The sequence below is a fragment of the Lutjanus erythropterus genome, chromosome 19 (assembly GCF_056507025.1).
Source record: "Lutjanus erythropterus isolate fLutEry1 chromosome 19, fLutEry1.hap2, whole genome shotgun sequence".
Classification (NCBI taxonomy): Eukaryota; Metazoa; Chordata; class Actinopteri; order Lutjaniformes; family Lutjanidae; genus Lutjanus; species Lutjanus erythropterus.
The window spans coordinates 1,579,617-1,594,415 of NC_139335.1; the positions used below are offsets into that span (position 1 = coordinate 1,579,617).

The window sequence follows — 14,799 nt, forward strand, 5'->3', positions numbered from 1 at the left end:
TTGAGATCCTTGACAAACTCTTGACGAACAAAGGTTCTTTGTGCCGTAATTAAGAAGGTTCTCAGTAGAGGCCCTTGGGTGTGTTCTAGATAAAATCCTTGGAATGTAAATATGTTCTCAGTAGAACATCCTGAATGTGTTTCTTTGGTTGAAACCCCTGGATGGATTCTTGTTAGCATCCTTAGAAAGGCAGAAAGGTTCTAGACAGAACCTCCAGAGGGGGTTCTGGGTGAAACCTTCACAGATGGTGCTATGTATAACCCTTTATGTTGGGTTCTATGTAGAACTGTTTGAAAAGGTTCCAAGTGAACTTTTACAAAAAAGTTTAACAGAAACCAAAAATGGTTCTCCTACAGAAACAAGCTGAAGAACCCCGTATGGTTCTAGTTAGCAGCTTTTTTTCTAAGGGTGCCTGTAATGCTGGAAATAAAACTCTGAGCAGGAATAAATACATTTGGTTTAGTTTGATATGAGCAAATTTTACAAGAATTTTTAAGCATGATTAATCGATTAATTGATCATTAATTTTACCAATGAGCTCATAATTTGCAGCCCGAGTTAATACGTCACAATACTGGACACCTGGACATGAAACTTGATGTAAATATGTTGTAAGAAATGTCATTTTCATGTAGGTGCAGAAACTGAAACCAACTGCGAACAAAGACAGAAAACTGCAGTGAAAAGTTATTAGTTGCTGTGAAATGCTGTCAGGAGACTGAATCCTGACAAACAAACAGCGACGCCTCTCACAGGAGCAGCTTTAATATTAAAGCTGCTCCTGTGAGAGGTTAGGAAACGTATGATAAACACATGTGACTCATTTAACACCATCAGATATGAAGACATGCAAAACTGGAGAACCGAACACTCAGAGAAGATTCCTGTATAATAATTTTAATGTCTGCATGTCGTCGCACGGTGGATTGAAAAGAAGAAAAAGATGCTGTGACATCATGAAAAAGTGACAAACACCAGCTCTTAAACAACCGTTATCTTTATTGGGTCAGTTCTGATATCAGAGAAAACAATGCGAGATGATTTGTGAGAAAAAAAAAAAAAATGAGCTGACATCTAAGTTCATGTGAGCTGACAGACCAGTGGGCGGTGGTCTTCAGAAGCACTTCTGATGATCGCTCTCGTACTGGACCAGGTTTGAAATGACAGAAGTGCTTATAATCAGAAGGACAGATTCAGATCGGGACATTTGGCAGAGGTGAGCTGCTGCCCACGACGGCAGCATCACAGACGATCGCTTTAAAGTTTTTAACTATTCCAATTTGATATGTATAAACAAAGAAAAGCTTAATTTTGCATTCAAACACAAATTATATGACATTGCTTCACTATACACAACATGTACAGAAATAAGTCAATCCCAGAAAAATGCTTTTAAAGAGCCTTTATGCTAAAAAATGCGACTACTTTGCGTTGCCCCTGCATCCAAAGAAAAATGTTAATTGCATGTGAGATCAACGAGGCAATGAGGCTGTAGTAAAATAAAAGTGAACTCCCTCTTACATTTCTGCGACATCCTCTCCCTGTCTCCGTTCTCATAAAGATTGAACTCCATGGATGGACTCATCATACCATAACCCTTTAAACTTTTAGGCTACAGTAATCATTAACAGCCAGGAGAACCACGACGAGAACAGAGAGGGGAACCGGATGGCAGAGCAGAGCACCTAGTGGTCGTAATGCATCTCTGCTGGGTTCGTATAAAGCGAGGTTCCATCCCAGGGTTGAGGTAGACCCGTGGTGGCGTTGGCAGTAAAAAGTTGCACTGGCCTATCTTGATGCTGCTGATGTTGGAGCGGGGCGGAGGGAGGTTTTACATGATGACACATCGGACACGGCTTCTGGTGATCTTCTGCAGGGGTTTCCCATCGAAGGCGTCCTGGATCACATTCAGGATCTGTGGCAGGAAACAAAAGCAGTTATTGTTGTGCTTTATGTGTTATGACCAGTGTTAAGGTTGTATGAGGTACGTAACGATTAGGGATGTTCCTCGTCAATACTCTCCCTGTAGATCAAACGCAAAATTTAATTTAGACTAGTTGACTAGTCTAACAGTAAGAAAACTCTCAGACAGCCGTTAAAATTGAGCACAATTTATTAATTGATAATGTTAAACACTGTTGGAAAAAATACTGTCACCAAATCGTGTCTTAAACAAACAAAGCTCCAACATGACAAGTTGAGTTGAAAAATATTTTTTACACCATGTTTTTAGCCTGAATCTTCACATGGAGCCACGTTCACACACACACACACACACTGTCTGAAGTGTGTGTGTGTGGTGTGACGGTGTGCAAATGGCATGTCAGGGCTTCAGGAGACTTGGATTAAACCAGACGAGCAGTATGGAGGCGTTTCATTGTGTTTTGAAGATTAAAAAACTAAACCTGACCTTCAGTCAGCATTAACGTGAGTAGATTATGGTTCAATTTCCATTTTTGAGTGAGAGATTTTTGAGAACTATTCTAATGAACTTATTATAATATAATATTTATTTATGTTGTTTTACTTCATTCTTTTTATTTGTTTATATTAACTAATCATCATGTAATGTCTATGTAATCTCATGTTTTCTTCTCTTTTACCATTTTATTTATTATGATATTCAGTGTCTTGGTTTTACTTCAGTTTTATTTTTTCTTGCTCCAGTTGTCCTTCTGTTGTTTTTGCCTCCTGCTCTTTTGCTTTGTCTGTTAAAGCACTTTGTAAACTTTGTTTTTAAAGGTGCTTTATAAATAAAGTTATACAGAAACTATATGTTACTCACGTCCTCCTCATATGGGAAACCAGCAGTTTCAAGCTTGGAGAAGACCAGCTGTCCATTGATTTGAATTTCAAAGCTTCCTGCAAAATAAACAAGGAAATAAGATTTTATGTCATGCTCTCTCTGGCCTTTAGTAGTACAGGGTCGTAGTTCAGTCATCTGTCTTGTGTTAGCCTGATTTATGTCTTACCCTGTCTTCCCACGGTGCCCGACACATCCGCATCCTGAAACTCGACCTTCACGGTGTGGGCGAGCTCCTTATAGCGGGGCTCGTACCCTCATCCGCCACTACAGAGACAAAACACACGTACTTTAAACACCAGATATCAGAATACACACGCCACAGTCAGTCAGCGCTGCCCAGTCACCGAGCTAGCTACGTTAGCTTAGCTGTGAGCTAATGATGCTAATCTACGTAACAACCGCTTTTTCATTAGGATTTATGGTGCGAACCTCGACATTAACACACGCAAGTTATCTAAAAACTTCACCAAAATGAAACAGAGTAGAGTTAAAGGTATAAATACCAGTATTCGACTTCAACTTTAACTCCCCCCATTGTTTTTGTTGTTCTTCTTCTGGGTGCGCAGCGGTTCACACAGATCCGTGAGGGTTGGACTGAGCGCTGGTTTTATAACACCGAGCCGCGGAGAGGGGCGGGGTTTAAACTCCCCTGGATACAGCAGCTGACCGGAACCAAATATAAGGGGACTATTATTTACAGTGTAAAGGCATAAAGTTTCCAGATTACAAATATTCATACCTTCCCTAAAAAAAAATCTCCAAATCTGGTGTTTTTAAATTTGAACTTCTCTGATAAACTGAAGAATTAAGTATTCAGTTATGGGCTCCTACTTTTTAACTACTGACAGTAAACTGAATATTTTTGAGCTGTTGACAGTGATTATTTTCTGACATTTTATGGAACAAATAAGTGATTGATTAGTGGAAAAAATATTGTCAGACTGATCACTGGTTTAAAAATGTGTCCAAACGTGAAAACAGGCGGAGTGCAGGACATTACTGCCAAAAACAACTGAATTCATTTAATCCACATTTTCAACTTTGTATGTTTTAAGAGTAAAAAGAATGACTGCCGTGATTACATGCTATTATTTTGAAAGGCACCATGGGAAGCCAGGTCTTTTATTCTCTTATTCTAACTTTATACAATTCAGCACATCTGAAAACATTTACTGGGCCTTATACCAGTGGTGGGACAAGTATTTAGCTAAAAAATATCAATACCACATGTTAGAAATACACCATCACAAGAAAAAGTCCAGCATCCAACATAAAAAAGTTAAAGTTTAATGAGAAAAATCTGCTTAAAGAATCAAAAGTAAAAGTGTTTAACAGCATTTGAATTTTGCAACAGGTTGACATAAAGCATATTTAAAAGACTTTGTATAACCTGCTGTTATAAACTGCTGGCTTAGTTTATGTAATTTTTTAAGTGATCATCATAAATATAACTGTTAGTTAAATGGAATAAAAACACATCTGAAATGAGCTGGAGTCCAGAAAAGAAACAGAAAATGAAAATATAAGCAAGAACCTTAAAATTCCCTGAGGACCCCAGAGGTCTCAGATTCACTGAACTTCAACTGATCTCAGTGATTTAATAAAAAAAAAATCAATTTGCATATTTATAAGTTGCATAACACGTCTGATCATGTAATTGACATGAAACATATGACTGTTTTCTAATGTTTATGTAGCTCATCTGTTCTCACTTAATCAGCTGAATATAGGAGTAACTTCTACTTCATCAACAAATTTGAAAAGCTGTGTAAATTATAAATGATAGAAATAATTAATCATGTTGGCGTCAGATCACAGGACTCGTTATCACTCGATATGAAATAAAATAAGAACAGTTCTGAAACGAAAGGCTCAAGCTGACTGGAATATGAAACATATTGCAGCTTCTATCATTAGGTAAACTGATGAGTCTTGACAAACGCATATTTGATAGATATTTCATGTTATATTCACTGCATAACAATAAGAGCACATGCACAGAAATGATCAATTTTACAACTGAAACCAACAGTGAACACAATAACTGCAGACATTTTGTGTAAAACAGGTGATTTGGAGGAAATTTGAGCAGATTATTTCTTGTTCGTTGCATCACAGTTGAGTTTTCCCCCTTTTACGAGCTTTTCTCATGAAAGGGGGAAGTTTTATTGTGTATTTTCTTCACTTTTTTCATTTTTGTCTTGTTACGTCATTGTTCTTCATCTTGTTACATAATTTTTTGTCGTTGGCTTGTCTGTATTTTCTTTTATTTCTAACAACCATTCTTATTGAATAGTTTTTTTTTTAGAGCTCAGTGATTCTTGGTTATTGTTCTGTAACTGAGAGCTTTTCAGCTGCAGGCTGTTTTCACAGTGACTGAAGACTCTGTTTGTGTTCTGTTCTGCACCGTTCCTTCACCGCACCTTCATCCTGTCAGATTTTATTTCTGAAATAATGACACCAGCATTAAAAACAACATTTAGTTTTCTCCACAGAGGTGAATGAAATGCTGACATATAGGCCTACTGTATATATATTTCAAAGGTTTTCTTACAGCTCTTAAAATCAGGAAGGCCTTTACATCTGCTGTGAAGCTTTGGTGACCCCTGGTGGCCTTAAACCTCAGGTACTGTGCTGCTGCCCGAGGACACAAACAGCTGGGTTACAATTTATCTCATGACTCTGGAGTTCATGTTGAATTCATGGTCTTCCTCACAGCTCCACCATCTCTGTCGTCTAAAAACATCTTTTTCTGTCATTTTACGATCTGGAAAAAACAGATTCACAATAATAGACGAGTAAAGTTTAATGTATAATTGTTAAATTTACTTTATTTGATATGTGCAACCATTAAAATAAAACACAAATGATCAAACACTGAAATGTGACTCACTGTCTTACTTTAATGAGCAGTATAATAGTTTGGTTTGATAGATTTCTGATGTTCCATTTCAAGTATTTTAATCAATTTTACTCAGATTTTAAACAGGTAGCACACCATAAAATGTGAAAAAAAATCTAAAAAATATTTTAAATTATGTTTACTTGGTCTATTTTATTGCAAAAAATTGCAAAAAATTCTTTAAAAATTGGTATCATAGTGCATACCGTATGTTAAAGTATCAGAATACTGCAGTAAAATGCCCCCTATAATAATAAAAATAATAATAGTTGTAAGTAGAATTTTCCTGCTGTATTTAGTTGAGTTGAGTTTGAGAGCTATTATTTTTTATAATTATTTTATGTACTGTTTTGACCTACAATATGCATCATATTTCATTTACTAACCAGATGTTTTAATTGTTAAAATATTAATCAGTAAAGTAACTCAAATAAATGCAAAAAGTGCAATGTTTCCATTTGAACTACAGTATACTAAAATAACAACAACAACAATAATAAACTTTACAAGTTACAAAGTGCTTCACAAGTTAAGATACAGAAAATAAATCTGAAAGAAAACATTACAAGCAGAAGGTGCAATAAAATGGAGACAGAAAAACAAGATATAAAAGAACATCATTAAAATATCTAAATATACATAGAATTTACATAAACACCTTTAAAAAACTCAAGTACCTGAAATTATATTTCTTGTTTTGGACTTATTTCTCTTGTTTCCTGGTTGTAAATTGACTCTGCTCTGTGTGTGTGTGTGTGTGTGTGTGTGTGTGTGTTTGGTCAATGATAAATGCTTCACACACTGAGTGGACTGTCGACCTGCCTGCTGGGAGGTGTGGTTCCTCACTGTCTGTGATTACTCATTACAGACAACCTTCAGACTCATAAAGGCATAAAACTTCTGCTGTTGCTCTTTTGGTCACGTTCTTTCACAGAGAACACAGAGAACACAGAGAACACGGAGAACACAGAGAACACAGAGAACACGGAGAACACAGAGAACACAGAGAACACGGAGAACACGGACGAGACGTGAATATATGATGTTTGTGTTAAAATCTATCAGATGAATGTCTGATGGCAGCCAGCGAAGTGACAACATGTAAGTTTTTATTAATAACTTCCAGGATTTTGACTTGGATTCTTCATTTTAAAGGTTTTGAGATGAAAATGTAAACAACTTCTTACTTGCAACTATTTTCTTTATCAATTAATCTTCTGCTTAATTTCTCAATTATTTGATCACTTGTTCGGTCTATAGATTATAATTTTTCAGAGATTAAGCTGATAAATCTAAATCGCTGCTTTTTTCAGCCAAAAAGTTTCTTTGTCTTTTCCTTTCACAAAAGACAAATAAAACCTCAGCCATGTTGTCCCTCTTTCTGTCTCTCTGTTTTTTATGTATTTGTCTTTGTCAGGGGACGGCTGGTGTACGTCACAGTTAAAGATCATCCTTCTTGGTGGCAGAAACTCTGGAAAGAGTTCTGTGGGGAACTTCATCCTGGGCAGAGAGGAGTTCGTCACCAAAGAGAGGACGTCGTGCTCCCGGAGGCTGGGCGCGGTGGCCGGGCGGTGGCTCACGGTGGTGGACACTCCCGGCTGGTGGTGCGACTTCAGCGCTCAGGACACGTCCGAGCTGGTGAAGAGGGAGATCGTCAGCAGCGTCTCTCTGTGCTCACCGGGCCCCCACGCATTTCTGATCACAGTCAAAGCGAGCTCGGCCTTCTCGGAGAAGCGTTGCAGGGCCGTGGAGGAGCACGTGGCCCTGCTGGGTGAGAGGGTGTGGAGTCACTGCATGGTGGTGTTCGTCTCTGCAGACAGGTCTAAACGCACGGAGGAGCTGGTGCAGGCGGGGGGTGACGCCCTCTGCTGGCTCACTGAGAAGTGCGGTCAGAGGTGTCACACCGTTACCTTCGGTGATGACGCTGAAGTCCCCGAGCTGCTGCAGAAGATTCAGGAACTCGTCACACAAAATGGAAACAGAGTGTTTGAGATGCAGGAAAAGATTTTACAGGCGACTGCAGAGGAGAAGAGGAGGGTGGAGGAGAGAGTTCAGCACAGGTTTATGACGATGAAGAAACACAGATCTCTCATGAGAGGTGAGTTCATCAGTTTGATCCTGGTATTAACACGAGGACTGGATGATCACAGGTACAGGTGTGAATCCACCAGCTCACCACAGTCAGGGGTCACATGTCACCTGGACTGACTGATGTTTTCTGTTTATCATCTTGATACATAATTTTTCTTCTTGTTACATCATTTTTTGTCTCGTTACGTCCTTTTCTTGTCTTATTATGCAATGTGTTTTTTAAAACTTTTGTTACATTGTTTTTTTGTCTTGTTACGTACGAATTACAACTAATTCTCAACAACAAAGTGAAGATGTGTGCCTCCCAAAATGTTGAAGTGTTCCACATTTCCACTTTCATCCTTTCAGAGCGGCTGCGTCCCATTACGAACATCAGGATCGTGTTGGTGGGAGCAAAGGGTTCTGGGAAAACTTCCACACTGAACACAATCCTGGGCAGAGAGAGCAGCCGTCAGCCGAGGAGGACGGCCCGGTGCCAGGTTGGGACAGGTGTGGTGTTTGGGCGACAGCTGACCGTGGTGGACACGCCGGGCTGGTGGACGAACTACTGTTATGACGAGAGTCCCGTCTTCGACCGGAGGGAGGTGGCGTTCAGCTCGTCTCTCTGTCCTCCGGGGCCTCATGTCTTCCTGCTGGTGATCCGTGCGGACAGAGCCTTCAGCGACACCTACAGGAGAGCGGCGCAGGAACACCTGCAGCTGATCAGTGAGCACGTCTGGAGTCGAGTCGTGGTGCTGTTCACTTTTGGAGACTGGCTGGGAGGGACGACCACCGAGTACTGCATTGAGAGCGAGGGGGAGCCTCTGCGGCGGCTCGTCGAAAGATGCGGCAACAGGTATCACGTTGTAAACAATAAAACCAGAGGGGACGGGTTTCAAGTCAGAGAACTGATCGGAAAGATTGAAGAAATGTTGGCTGGCTGCGACGGTGGCTGGCATTATGAGATCAAGAGAGAAGTGATGGAGCAGATGGAGGTGAAGATGAGAAAAGAGAAGGAGAGAGCCAAGGAGAGACTGATGAAGAAGGAGAAACAAAGGCAGATGGCGAGGTCTCAGCTGGGTGAGTCTGATAAACCATCTCAGCATCAATTTGCTTCACTTATTTCATTTATTATTAAATAAAGGTGGCAAAAGTACACACTCAGATACTAGAAGTACTGATCAACGTCTTCGCTCAAGTAAAAGTGAAAAAGTACAGGCTCTGAAATATAATCAAAGTATTAAAGTGACTGACTGTTTCTGTGCAAAACAACTGAACCTCAGCTTTTCTCTGAGGTCGAGTTTACCTCTTTTTTTTTGTTTTCTTCTTGTTACATTGTTACAATTTTTCATTTTGTTACATCATTTTATATCTTGGTCCATGTTGTTTTTCTTCCTGTTACATCTTGTTCATTGCTTTTTGTTGTTTTTTTTGTCTTTTACGTTGTTTTTTGCGTTGTTGTGCTATTTTTCCTTTCATTACATCTTTATTGGCTTGTTTGATCTTTTTTGACTTTTTAGATTTTTTACATCGTATACGTCTTGTAACATCAGTCTGCCTGATCTGCACTGATGGATACACCGAGGAATTATCCTTCCTATGTCCCATCTATTCAGGTTGAAATCAGTCTTGATGTCAGGAAGGCAGTGTGCATGTTGCAAAATTAAAAAAATAATTCATAATTCCCCTCAAATGTATTGTTTTGAAAATGTAAGGAGCAGGAAGTACAGATATTTGTGTTAAATGTTGGGAGTAAAAGTTAAGAGTTATCAGAAAAATAAATACTCAAGTAAAGTACAGATACCTGAAAAATCTACTTAACTACAGTTACAAAGTATTTGTACTTAGTTACTTCCCCCCTCTGATAAACAGTATTTAATTTAGCTGATTTTTGGACACAGTTTAACCAGACTGAGTTTGTTTGCCACATTTCTAACAGATTTGTAAAACTTCTCTCCAACAGAGAAGCTCAATCCTCTTCCAGAACTGAGATTAGTTCTTGTTGGTGGCAGGAAAACAGGCAAGAGCTCCTGTGGAAACACCATCCTGAGAGGAGATCGTTTCCACACCGACACACAAACCACCTCCTGCTCTGAAAAACGAGCCAAAATCAGCGGCGTGACGGTGGCAGTGGTGGACACACCAGGCTGCTTCTCTGTGACCTCTGACCTCCTCGTGCCATCCTGCGCTCTCCTCCTGGTCGTCAATGTGAGCTCCTCATTCAAAGACGCACACTGGGAGGCCATGGAGAAACAGCTGGAGGCAGGAGGAGGCCAGATGTGGAGCAGAGCTGTGGTCCTGTTCAGCCACGGTGACTGGCTGGGCGACACGAGCATCGAGCAGCGCGTTGAGAGTGAAGGAGGAGCCCTGCAGAGGCTGGTGGAGAAGTGTGGGAACAGATATCACGTCCTGGATAATAAACACCGGGAGGATGGAGCTCAGGTCAGAGACCTAATCGAACTGATCGAGGAGATGCTGGTTGAAGAAAGGCTGGCTGTTCTTCACAGAGGTGATCACATGTGGGAAAGTGTTTGTCCAGCAGGAGAGCAGCAGGCGGATGCAGTGATGCTGCATAAAAGAGATTTAAAGGTGCTTACGAGCTGCAGACACCAGCTGTCCAATGGCTGTAAGTAAAACTCACACACTCATGTTTTCTCTCACAGTGTTTTGTCACTTCAGGTTCAATTTATTCTACACTAACATTTGTAATGGCACTGGTTCTTTTAGAGCAGTGGTTCCAAACTTCAGGGTAGAGATCCCTCAAGGGGTTGCAAGACAAATCTGTGGGGTTGTGCAACAGCTAACAGGATATCAATGAGAAAACTATCTTTATTTTTTCAGGCATTTCACTGATCTTTTAGGCCGAGAACCAGCTGATTCTGCAAGCTCATGTTTCATTTGTTCTGGCTCGAAACAACAACAACATGGTAGACTGTGCACTTTAAAATCCAACACAAAACTAAAAAAAAACTAAGATGGGAGCAGAGAAGGTGACGTGAACGACATATTTTTATCTTCTCCCTCTAGGATTTCTATTTTTAGACATTTAATTGGACCAAATGAGTGTTTTTTTGTAGACTTCATTAAAACTTGAAGGCAACTTGTTGCAGGGAGAACAAAACCACAGAACCACACTCAGAATTACAAAATTCTAAAAATCTGCTTTATTTGTAAATGAAGAAGTACATCAGGGGGGATATTTAACAAAGAAACTGAATCTTTCTGGAGCTCAAACTCAGTCAAAACAGTAAGAAAGCTAAGAATGTGCACAGAACATTGATAAATGTCAATAAATGCAAAAAAAAGTGAATAATGAAACATATGTGCGTAGAAATTATGCACTGTATAAAACATCATGATGTGATTTTATCAGGCTCTGATTAAAACATACAACAGAGAAGTGGAGAAAACACACAGCGTGACTGTAGTGAAAGCTCTGTAGTGTAGAAGTGATACCAGGTGTGTCGTGGGGAGGGATCACTGGTTTATGGTGTAGTAAACAGTGAGGTAGCAGGATCTGTGACAGAGAGATAAGCAGATTTATTCTCAGGCTGGGTGGGATCTTTATGCCTCACATGAAATGACACTTATTTCCTTCACAGTGACTGAATCAGCTGATTCCAGAGCTCAGACATCACTGAACTGCTCAGATGAGGGGGGTCAGATCGTGGCGCTGCCTGCAGGAAGAACAGGAGGATGGACTGGACTCACCATCCTGGACAGAGACAGTGTCATGTCCTGTTTGGTCTCTGTGCTCTCTGGGAAACAGAGACTGAGGTGGATGATAAATCTGCCTGTAGGGTTCTGTGTTGATGATCTCCACCTGAGGCAGAACGGTGACAGCCAGGCGCAGCTTTTCTCATCCAAACAGCTGCTGGTTTCACCTCAAACACAACGCAGGACGCTCACAGAGGAGAACGTCATGAGTGTGAAGTCCCTGTGTCACCCTGCACTGAGAGAGCGGACTCTGAGGAAGCTCGGCGAGCGTGGAGGTCTGCAGGCCCTCATCGACCGCTGGACGGACCACAGCAGCCTGGAGGAGCTGGAGGCCTTCATCGACTCGTACTTTGAGCTGGTCTGGGAACAAACCATGGGGTCGTTTCAGCCGGCTGAGCCTGATCATCCCCCCGAGGAGCAGCAGGAGGAGGAGGCTGCGCAGGAGGAGGTGCTCGCATCCATCGACAGGAAACTCTCAAAGCTGGAGCTGCTCGAGGAGATCAGGAGGGATCTGTCCGAGCTGAGGACGAGTCTGGAGAACAGCTGGAAGGAAATACAGCAAGTCAGAGAAAAAAACTAAACAAGTCAGGCTTGTCAACTGGAAAATAGATCCAAACAGTTTTCACATGTTTGGGCCTACTTTTCAACTGGTGTTCAATATGGCAATATTTTTTTCCACTAATCAATTAGCTGTTTGTGCCATAAAATGTCAGAAAAAGTTGATCAAAGCCCTGAAGGAGGATTTGTTTTTCTCCAGGATATAGTAAAAACATGACTTTCTTTGACTCTCTGGGGCCACAATTTTGTTCTGACACTTCTCCACAAGGGGGAGCTCTTGTATAAGAGTAGGCCATGTGGCCACTGAACCATCACACTGCTGCAGAGGTGAAGAAGAACTCTGTGTTTTCCTTAAATAAAAATAACAGTACCACAGTGTATAAATACCATGTTACGAGTAAAAGTCCTGCATTCAAGCAGCATCAAAATTCACTTAAAGTACCAGAAGTAAAAGTATTCATTATGCAGAATTTCAGAGTATTTGATGTTATTGGATCATACTTATTGATTCATTAATCATTCCCAAACCCTGAGTCGTGACCCTCAGGGGGGTCACAGGAGATTTTATTTGGGTCACCAAATAAATAAAAGATGATGGAAGAAATTCTGCAATGGTTTGTCATTTTTAAAAAAGTGGGTCCCCAGAAAAAAAAAGTAGTCCATTAAAAAAGTCTTATTATATTTTGTACTTTTAATCTCAATCCTCAAAGTAACTGCTGATTGAAGGTGAATCTTCAGCTCATGTATTTCATGTGTATCTGTCACTTTTTATATTGTTAAGACACTTTATTTGGCTGTTTTTGTGCTGTTGAACCAAACTCCATTCTAAAATCAGGTGTTTTATGGTAGGATCATATTCTGTCACAGTAAAAACTTAAGTCCAACTGTCACCAAGACTCTTTTCTGATTCACTTTGGTCTACAGACACAATCAGCACACGTCATTTACTCAGTAACATCATTAACTAACCTGTGATGAAGAGTTTGCCTCAGACAGACACTGAAGGGCTGTTTTTATTGTGCATGTTTCCACCCATGACTTGACTGCAGGGCAGGAGGGAGTGGCAGGAGCAGGAGAAAAAAGTCTGAGGGCATCATCTGATGAATGAACTGAAAATGGCGATGAGTGTGACTGAGGAAGTGGGAATGTGATGTGTTCTGGAAAGGTATATTAAATAATATTTTATCCACTTTGTTAGTGTTTGTGCAGAAGGAAGAACATTAAAAAGACTTCAGCTTAATGCAATCAATTTTTATTGTCAGAATAAAGCAGAAAATGATTGTTATATTTATAAGTATGTTTTCATTGGTGTATAATCACCTGAAAATAAGACAGAAGAACCTCAGAATGAGCTGATAATATCTACAGAGGGTGCTGTTCCTCTTCCATGAAGGTCGCCACAGGTATTAAAAATAAACCCAACCCTGAATCAGCATGAGGGTGAGCAGATCCCGGGTTGGCTCAAGTCTTATTTCTCACATATTTCACAGTTGGGTTCGGGATGAACTATATTTATTTATTTATTTATTTATTTATTTTTTCATTTTTCTCCCCAGTTGGCATGCCGGCCTGTAGGGCCTTCACAGCTCACACTGTGGGAATCACTGATTTCTTACCATCTGGTTTATTTTGGGAACAAACAGGACAAGATTCAGGATTCAGGACAACTGTTTGTAATTCAGGACTGTCCTGGATTTTCCAGGACATCTGGTTACCCTTCAGTATCTGAGGAAGGATGAAGAACTTAAAAAAAAGTGGAAGCTGGAAGCACAAAAGGTGTGTCCAAACACTTTTGGTCATATAGTGTAACACTCAAAACACAGCTTTAACAGGAAGTCTCTGTATTAAGGATGATCCAGGATCTAAACAGAAAATAAAAGGCACATTTTTTTGTAAAATTATTCCACATCTGTTTGGCACCAGGAGAAGTTTAACCAGAGGAAGACATAACTGACAAAGCAGGGATTTGGCTGCATGTTTCTCTCACAAGTCACTCACATTAAAGGTTGAAATGAACCGTGTGCATTTGTGCACACGTGTGCTTCTCTAAGTTCAAAACCAGCCGCTCTGATAGTGGTTAAAAACAGGACGCTGACCCAGATGACATTTTCTTTGTTAAGAAACCAATCTTTACAGCCTCCATTCAAAGCCTTTTTTCATCAGAACCAAAGGTGAGTCACACACAGAGACGCACACGACTGCAGAATACAGAGGCTGCTGGTTCTCTGCAGAGTAAACGCTGTCAAAGTCCTCTGCTGTCGACGCTGTTTAAATACCAACAGATCTAAATGTACGGTAACACCAGCTGGATTTTACGATGCAGGTAAAGTTGTTTGATGTCGTTTCCTGATCTGTAAATGAAACTGTGGAATATCTGAAACCTGAAAGCGTCATTTTTCTGTTTCCACTCGTATCTCTGTTCAGGTTTGATGTATTGAAGCAATATCAAATGTGTTTCCATCTGTTTTATTGAAGCTGCATTATGGGCAACTTTGCACGTCCGTGGCTCCACATGGCAGCGAGAGATAACCGCCTGAAAAATTTAAACCTCAATAACCAGATATGATGAAAGGCGATGTCACGCACAATCTGCCTGCATTGTGGTGATTTATATGTTTGACCCACTGCTGTGTAGGAGCCTGCAGTTTGAGTTTTGTTTAGCTGCTTCTTGTACGCCTGTTTTTGCAGAGAAAACAAAAACATGATAGAAATAAAAAATACTCATCGTGAGTCACAAGTGTCAGTC

General features: G+C 40.4%; 2 protein-coding genes across 2 annotated transcripts; one reads left to right on the forward strand and one right to left on the reverse strand.

Annotated features, from left to right (window-relative positions):
• Positions 1–979: 979 nt before the first annotated feature.
• Positions 980–3,436, reverse strand: LOC146308983 (migration and invasion enhancer 1-like). The gene is made up of 4 exons (XM_084745088.1): positions 3,310–3,436; positions 2,973–3,070; positions 2,786–2,862; positions 980–1,915 (listed from the first exon to the last, which is right to left on the reverse strand). The coding sequence occupies exons 1-4, from the start codon at positions 3,339–3,341 to the stop codon at positions 1,832–1,834; spliced, it is 291 nt and encodes a 96-aa protein (XP_084601214.1). The 5' UTR covers positions 3,342–3,436; the 3' UTR covers positions 980–1,831.
• Positions 3,437–6,661: 3,225 nt separating this feature from the next.
• Positions 6,662–12,221, forward strand: LOC146308984 (GTPase IMAP family member 8). The gene is made up of 5 exons (XM_084745255.1): positions 6,662–6,809; positions 7,126–7,806; positions 8,148–8,858; positions 9,742–10,404; positions 11,381–12,221. Exons 1-5 carry the CDS (start codon positions 6,785–6,787, stop codon positions 12,073–12,075), a joined length of 2,775 nt encoding a protein of 924 aa, XP_084601381.1. The 5' UTR covers positions 6,662–6,784; the 3' UTR covers positions 12,076–12,221.
• The last annotated feature ends 2,578 nt before the right edge of the window (positions 12,222–14,799 follow it).

What these genes read in the sequence shown, in the direction of transcription:
- LOC146308984 (XM_084745255.1), top strand. Translation starts at nt 6,785, where the DNA reads ATGGCAGCCAGCGAAGTGACAACAT. An exon ending in AGCCAGCGAAGTGACAACAT is followed by an intron (nt 6,810 to 7,125) that starts GTAAGTTTTTAT and finishes TGTCTTTGTCAG; the next exon opens with GGGACGGCTGGTGTACGTCA. An exon ending in GATGGCGAGGTCTCAGCTGG is followed by an intron (nt 8,859 to 9,741) that starts GTGAGTCTGATA and finishes TCTCTCCAACAG; the next exon opens with AGAAGCTCAATCCTCTTCCA.